This window comes from Daktulosphaira vitifoliae, unplaced genomic scaffold (genome assembly GCF_025091365.1).
Source record: "Daktulosphaira vitifoliae isolate Bord-2020 unplaced genomic scaffold, ASM2509136v1 Scaffold_1, whole genome shotgun sequence".
NCBI lineage: Eukaryota > Metazoa > Arthropoda > Insecta > Hemiptera > Phylloxeridae > Daktulosphaira > Daktulosphaira vitifoliae.
The window spans coordinates 42,388,011-42,395,731 of NW_026099572.1; the positions used below are offsets into that span (position 1 = coordinate 42,388,011).

Consider the following 7,721-nt stretch of genomic DNA (forward strand, 5'->3'; position numbering starts at 1 on the left):
CATTGTGTTTTGATTGCATTCAGTTATACTTTAATATTAACATTTCCAAAATACCATACCGGTCTATGATGTTTGTTTAATATATTGCATAACCGATAAAAATGATGGATGTTTCGGTTTTAGGAACGAAAAGCTTTCTGGAGACAGGGATACATTCGAGCACGTTTACATAACGCAAGACGGCAGTTTGAGATTAGACAACGTGAGTCCGGAAGATGAAGGCAAGTACGTGTGCCATGCAGAAAACCATCAGGGAAAAGTAAATGCCGCATCCACGCTGACTGTTCATTGTAAGTAGAAAGATGTATTTTGATATTATATTAAAAATCGTTTAAAGCTAAAATTAAAAACAGTGATTTCATTTTAAAAAAATGTTATTTTAAATTTTAAAAAAGCGGCAATATTTGTTTATTTTTCAATTTGTGTAATAAAATGAACGGTTGACGCAACATATTATGTCTAGTTGTATACTTATTCACATTTAGCACTTAACTTTGAAAAATCTGTATACTACCTAAATAACAAAACTAAATTTGTAATTAACTATATAAAATATGTAAACGACTTTTTCTTTTGTAACCCACGTGACGACTGAAAGTTTCAAAGAAATAGTTGAGTTAAATTCGATGGTTAATGTTCTGTACAACCGAGACACTAAATGTCACGCGTTAAACTACTCTTTCCGTCACGGACGTTTTAGATGACATTTGGTATTAACAAAAAATTTGTAATAAAAGTTCTTTCGATTGCAAAGACAAAATACAATACTGTGCGTGTCAATCAATGTGATTAAAGTCTAATTATTTTACATTTAAAGAGTTATATCGAGGTATAACAAAAATTAAACACTCATAGTTTTAACATTTTTTTGAACTAAAAAAGATAACAATTTTAAAATAACTACACGTATAAGTCAATCTAACAGTATCAGACTAACCTAAATCTGGTTATTGTAGTGAAAAACTCATGCTAACTAATTGAACTGTTGAAAAGCCCTGATAATATATTTAAGTTTAAATATAAACATTTTTTATGATAAATAAAAACTTTTAGGAGCCTTAGATTATATTTTACATATGCAACACATGTATGTGTTAGTTATTTAAACACTTTCCTATTTCTTCGCCTCAATAGTACGTGCTATTTTTATGAAGATTTAAGCCCTTAATTATTTTACTTGGCCGAAATTTCAATGTTTTTTATACAGAAGCATATTCTGTACCACCTTAGTTTCAACTGTTCTCGACAAGACAACAATGTGTACAATATACATACATAAAATAGGACTCGAGGATGCTTTTTAAACCACACCTTCCTCGTGTATTGATGATGAAAACTTGTGCGCAAAGCGATATAAACAATTCGGCAACTTCTATTCTTAGCTTCCCTTGCTAACCACCCAACTTTACATATTCTCCCCTTTATCTCTGTGGCTTTTGTTTTGTCCCGTGTCTCTTACATTAATCAAATGACTTTACTATTACTAATCTTAGATGGCCTATTGTTGCTAAACATGTATACTGTGTTGGTCGATGTCATCATGAAATCTTCACTGACATTTCTTGATCTTCCCATTGGTGCATTAATAAACTTCATATCCACTGACAGACTATTGTTGAGCTGTTAACGCGGATTTAATCCGTTGACGTCATAAATTAATTTCATGATTTTAAGTGAAGATAAAACAGAAAACAAACAAACTATTTGATTTGTTTTCTTCTATAACTATTACATCACAATAATTTATTCGCTCTGATTCATTTTCATTGGAAAAATTTAAATAAAGACTGCATTAGTAAATGGCTTTTTAATTTATTAATAGAAATTATAAATATTTGAATACTAATTAATTCCTTCAAGTTTTTTTAGCTTCAAAGTCTAGGTATTTTAGTTTTAAATTTATTTTTCTTGAACTATTTTAATTATTTTTAAATATGTTCATTATATGTGAATTTCACATAAATTGAAAGCACTCGTCGGACAATAATGTTGTATTAAAAAGTTGTTTAAGTGTCGAGACGTATAATAAAATTAAAAATAAATAAAAACTTGAAAAAACTTAAATAATAATTAATTTAAATGTGAAAATAACTGAATTTTAATAACTTAATATTTCTATTACAGCTGTACCATTCATTGCACAACGACCAGCAGATACGCATGTATCGGCAGGTAGCAACGCTATATTTGAATGTGGTATTAGAGGTAATCCCAAGCCAACATTGTTTTGGTCTCTACAAGATAATGATTCAGTTATATTCCCTAATGAAAGCTGGAACGAATTCCACGCAGAAGTCACAAAGGACTCTGTGTCAACCCTTATTATTCATGTAAGTGGAAGAAGTTAGTGATTGACATATGCTAAGCAGTAAATAACTTTTCGTTTTCTAGAATGTAAACAAAGAACATCATAATCATTTGGTTGTTATGTGTTCGGCTATAAATGAAGCTGGATCAGACGAATGGCGAGCTACTTTAACAGTGACCACAGCTTCTCATGAAGATACTTTACCTCCTATTATAGAATATGGTCCAGCTAATCAAACATTACCATACAATTCAATCGGAAACTTAGTATGCAAATCAATTGGCAATCCACAGCCAGTAATAACGTGGTACAAAGATGACTCACCTCTATCTCCAGAAACGCCTAGAATTAATATTACAGAAACTGGTACTTTACAAATTATGAGTAAGTTCAAAATTGATTATTATCTATAGTTTTGTAATCATCAATTAAATATAATTAAGTAAATTGATACATAAAAGTTAATAATACTTGTTAATTTAGATTTACAGAAGAGTGATAACGGAATTTACACATGTGTTGCTTCTTCTATGAATGGTAAAGCTTCTTGGAGTGCTGAATTAAAAATGGAATCGCCAAAAAATCCGAACGTCGGTTTCTTCAGATCTCCAGATCCATCGACATTTCCTGGAGCTCCTAGTTCACTAACTGTCATCAACCACACTGATACAACAGTAACATTATCATGGAGTCGTAACGGAAAAGTTGGATCGTCTCCATTGCTTGGATATCAGGTATACACTCACTATGATACAATAGTTAGATTTATGAATTTTGGAACAATTTTAAACATAATTTATTGATAACAGGTGGAAATGTTTACATATGGTGAAAACGTCGGCTGGGTCACATTAACTCGCAGGCTATTATCAACACATTTTACTCAACATTTTTTAAAACCTGGCCAATCATATTTATTTTTAATTCGCGCTGAAAATTCCCACGGTCTTTCTCCTCCTAGTCATCTTTCAAATCGCGTTACACTGCCAACTGAATATCGCCATAATGAATACTACACACATGATATGTCTATTGCGAAATCAACGTTATATGGTGGTCACATAGTAGATCTCATAGATATCAAAACCGTAAATTCGACATCTATCAAACTTTTTTGGGAGGTATATTACCTTTTAAGATATTCAATTTTATTAAAATATATTACCTATATATTTCAATTTTAGGTACTTAATGGAGAATTTTTAGAAGGTTTCTATTTATACTATCGCGGTAAAAATTCGATCGGACACGAATCTACTCTGATGAAAATATTATCAAATACAACTGAACTCTCTGGTGCTTATGTAATAAATCAATTACACCCTTCGGTAACTTACATATTTTTTTTGGTACCATTCTACAAACATATCAAAGGACGACCATCAAACTCCAGAATTGCTAAAACACTAGAAGACTGTAAGCATTATTTATTAACAAAAATAAAATTAAGTCAAAACTCAAATATATATATTTATATACATTAATGTATTTTTCAGACCCTTCACTACCACCTCAACGAGTCGTATCAACAGTATACAATTCTAGCTCAGTATACCTGAAATGGGATCCTCCCCCAGATGACTCACATAATGGAATCATCACTAATTACCAAATAATCATTCAAGGAGGTATTAATTGGGACGTGTTAAGTAACGTAACAGTCAGTGCTAATACACCTACACTTTTGTTGACAAATCTTACATCTGGGGTAAGATACAAAGTAATGATTTCTGCTGCTACTAAAATTGGATTTGGTCCTTACACTGACCCTATACCATTACCAACAGATATAATAAATAAAATAAGGTTAGTAAAACTTTATTGATTAAATATAAACAAAAATTTTAATTATAACCTTGTTTTTTGTTTTTCTAAATATAGTAATTTCAACGATGTTATTAATGATCATGAAGAAATTAAAGAGTTCGTAGCCGAGCCTTGGTTTATTGTGTTAATGGCAGGTGTTATTACTCTAATGATTTTATTATTTGCGGCTATACTATATGTAAGATATCGTCAATTAGATGCAAAAAAGGCACATTTAGGAGGTAAATGTTACAATTTTACTTTAAAATGCTAATGAGCCAGTGGCGTATTTAGAAATTTTGTATAAGGGATCTCAAATGGCTTTTATAACAAAGAATAGTGAGGAGATTCATCCCTCCACTACGCCGCTACTGTGATTTTAAGTCCGTGGGGAGGTTCGGACCCCCACCGTGGGGGGTAAAAAAATACGCTACTATAATTAGCTATTTCTACAAGTATTACATCATGTTTATAATTATTAGATTCATTAAATCCAGTCAATAAGTTATCATATTCATCCAGTTTCAAAACAACATTAGATGCAGCACATCGTGGACAAGTGTCAGCATTTTTACAATCCGAACATAGCGTATCAAACAGCCAGAGATGTCTTTTTATAGACTCTAATTCATACCATAAGCATAACTGGTAAATGACCAAAATATTTTAAAAAAATTTGAAGATAGATTTTAATTAAATGTATTTTATATAAGGACTCATCATGATATTGAAAACAACGAAAAAGATTCAATTCAGAAATTATTACCGGAAATCGCAGACTATGCAGAAGTTAATCCAAATACAATGAGTACATTTGTAAAAGATAGAGATTTATCATCTCCAGCACCCTATGCCACTACAACATTAGTATCAAATTCAAATTCTAGAAATGTAAAAATCTACTTTGTTTTCTATATGAATGATAATAATTTTTTAATAAATAATTGATAATTTGAATTGTTAGCTCCAAATCAGGAGGAATTCTGATGACGCCGCTTATGCATCCGCAAATATTTATCGAGGTCAACACGTTTACTCAGAAAGCGCATATAGTTGTTGTTCTAGTAATAATGATTGCCAAAATTGCTCAGGTAATTTAAGTAACACATAAAAATTGATTGTAAAAAAATGTTGAGTAGTACCATAATTTTCTAATAGTTAAAAATAAATTCTAAAAAAATTAAACACTGAAAGGGAATTACCCTAATATATGAACGTAGGTAATTTTATTACTCTAATATAGTAATGGAAAAACAATTTATATTGTTCATATTATGATCAATATAATAATATCACTAGAATTTACAATTTTTAAAAACTGTGAACTTTACATAAATTAAAAATAAAAATCTAGAGTATATACATTTTAATAATAAAATTAAAGTCATAATATAGTACAAATTTACTAACCTTATAAAAAATATTCATTCACAAAAACTGAAATTTTGTAACAACTAGAAAAACTGTTTTTGAAGTAGTTGTTCAACTGTTACCGACTATTACTGTAGGTAATTTCTTAAAAATATATTTTTATTTCCAATGCACATATTAAGGTACTTTTTTCTATAATATTATTAAAAAATCTATAAAATCTAGTTCCTAACAGTTGAAAATTCAGTTACCAAGACATTACTGAGATATAAAGATTCATTTCTTATTTAACTCATCTATTGCTGTTATACACTAATTGTATATTATGTGTATGTTTTAGCACTGATAATGATAACATTGTTCCCGAAATACATATATATGTATATTTTAAATTATATATTTTAGATATTTTGTAGTTTTAAATAAATATTTTAAATGCATTTTTAATTTTAAATAATATTAACCACGAGTGATAAATTATCAATTATATATACCACATAAACTCAATTTAAATAACATGAGTTGCTTTCATATTTACATTCTATTCACTAAGCTTTAAGTCTCGTGTAAACTAAAATGAGAGTTAAAATCCATATTGAAAATAACGTTTGTAAAAAATTTGTATTTCACAAATATTATTAAGCTCTTTTATGAAATTTCAACTGATCATTCTATTAAAATAATTTTCACATTTTAAAAACTTGGCAATTAGGTTATTGCAATATTACTTATTGAACGATAAATTTATAGACGATTGTGGAAACATGCACGGTGTTCCCGTATCAGTCATACTAAGTGGTTGTGGTCGAAAAACGTTTAATGAAGTCGCCCACCAAAAAATGAGTGGTTCGCAAAGATTCAACAACTACCCTCAGTACTCTTCACGACAGCGAGCAATGGTTAGTATATTAATTACATTTGTGTTACTCAGGTACGCTTAAAGAAGCAATTTTAATTTATATATTGCTCTTAGGTACGCACGACATGCTCATCAAACGGTTACCATTACGTCGAGCCATCCACTATGCCTAATTTTACAACTAACTACAACAGCGATTGCAATATGCCGCCAGATTTAGTCACTCAAAACAGTTTGCAACGGTCGCAAAATGACATTGCAGATTCTAATATGATATTGTAAAATTTTAAATAGTGTCTATATCTTTTATTGTTAAATTTAATAGACTGAACCTCTACGAATTAGAAGACTGGACAATATAACAGCGTTTCACTACAATGGAAAACGTTGGTACGAACAAACCGTTTTTTGTTAGGTCAATTGATGACCATTTTAAAGACTTCCAGTCCTTAGATGTAGTTAAAAAAAGTCTCTATTAAGGGTTCATTATCCGACCTCTACTAGTTGCAACAGTAATGAGCGTCGAGTATGAATAAGAATGCTTTAGTCGTTTTTGTACAAGATGAAAATGTTTATTGAAACCAAAATTGTTCTAAAACATCTTTCCAGCACCTATTTTAATACGTAAAATACTCGAAAATATGTGTTCAAGTTATTGGCCGTTTTTTACTTATAAAATCTATGTATATAACCATATACTAAATTGTAATTTACAATGTAAAGTGCCAATGTAAATTTTTGTATTCTATAAATTTTTATTAAACTCATCATTTATTGTTTAATATATTGTTTTCATTTATCATTCATTTACACTCCCAACATGATTTCATTTGGTTCCATAGCACCAATACATTCAATTGTAACTAAAAAAATGTATAAAACAAAACTAGGATTTAAAGCTATTTTTGCTCATAAACTAAATTGCTCAAGTTAGATTTAGTAACACACAATTTATTACCCGGGGCGATTCTATATAGGGTGTTCAGTAAGAAAACGGATTTTAATTGTTCTCATTGTTTGTAACAACTGACCTATTTCTTTACATACTAAATACTCTATATATGATTTTTATGAGGATGTGGAGTAAATTTTGTTAACTAAATTACCATAAAGAGTAAAAATTCCATAATATGTAACATAAATCTAAATAACAAGTAAATGCTGATCAGTACTCAATCAACCCAAGATCCCATAACAGTAGCATAACCAGGATACCCCTACCACCCCCTTATTGATAACACTATTCATTTTTAAAATAAAATGATAAACAAAAAAAATTCAAAATTTGAAACTTTGTAGATTTTTTAATATGCCCATCCTATTATGAAATTATAGCTATGCCACTGGAAAAAAAATAAATTAAAATATGAAAAAAAA

The 7,721-nt window shown here is 29.6% G+C and overlaps 1 protein-coding gene across 1 annotated transcript in view; it reads left to right on the top strand.

Annotated features, from left to right (window-relative positions):
• The window catches only part of LOC126900591 (roundabout homolog 2-like), a 43,535-nt gene extending 36,409 nt beyond the window's left edge, over positions 1-7,126 (top strand). Inside the window, exons 6-18 of the mRNA XM_050676415.1 lie at positions 124-290; positions 2,125-2,330; positions 2,392-2,692; positions 2,792-3,042; positions 3,118-3,429; positions 3,493-3,724; positions 3,805-4,114; positions 4,190-4,356; positions 4,597-4,762; positions 4,828-5,005; positions 5,079-5,205; positions 6,236-6,384; positions 6,459-7,126. Of these exons, the coding sequence (XP_050532372.1) occupies positions 124-290; positions 2,125-2,330; positions 2,392-2,692; positions 2,792-3,042; positions 3,118-3,429; positions 3,493-3,724; positions 3,805-4,114; positions 4,190-4,356; positions 4,597-4,762; positions 4,828-5,005; positions 5,079-5,205; positions 6,236-6,384; positions 6,459-6,626 (2,734 nt within the window). The 3' untranslated portion in view covers positions 6,627-7,126. The remainder of the gene's footprint in view (positions 1-123; positions 291-2,124; positions 2,331-2,391; positions 2,693-2,791; positions 3,043-3,117; positions 3,430-3,492; positions 3,725-3,804; positions 4,115-4,189; positions 4,357-4,596; positions 4,763-4,827; positions 5,006-5,078; positions 5,206-6,235; positions 6,385-6,458) is intronic.
• The last annotated feature ends 595 nt before the right edge of the window (positions 7,127-7,721 follow it).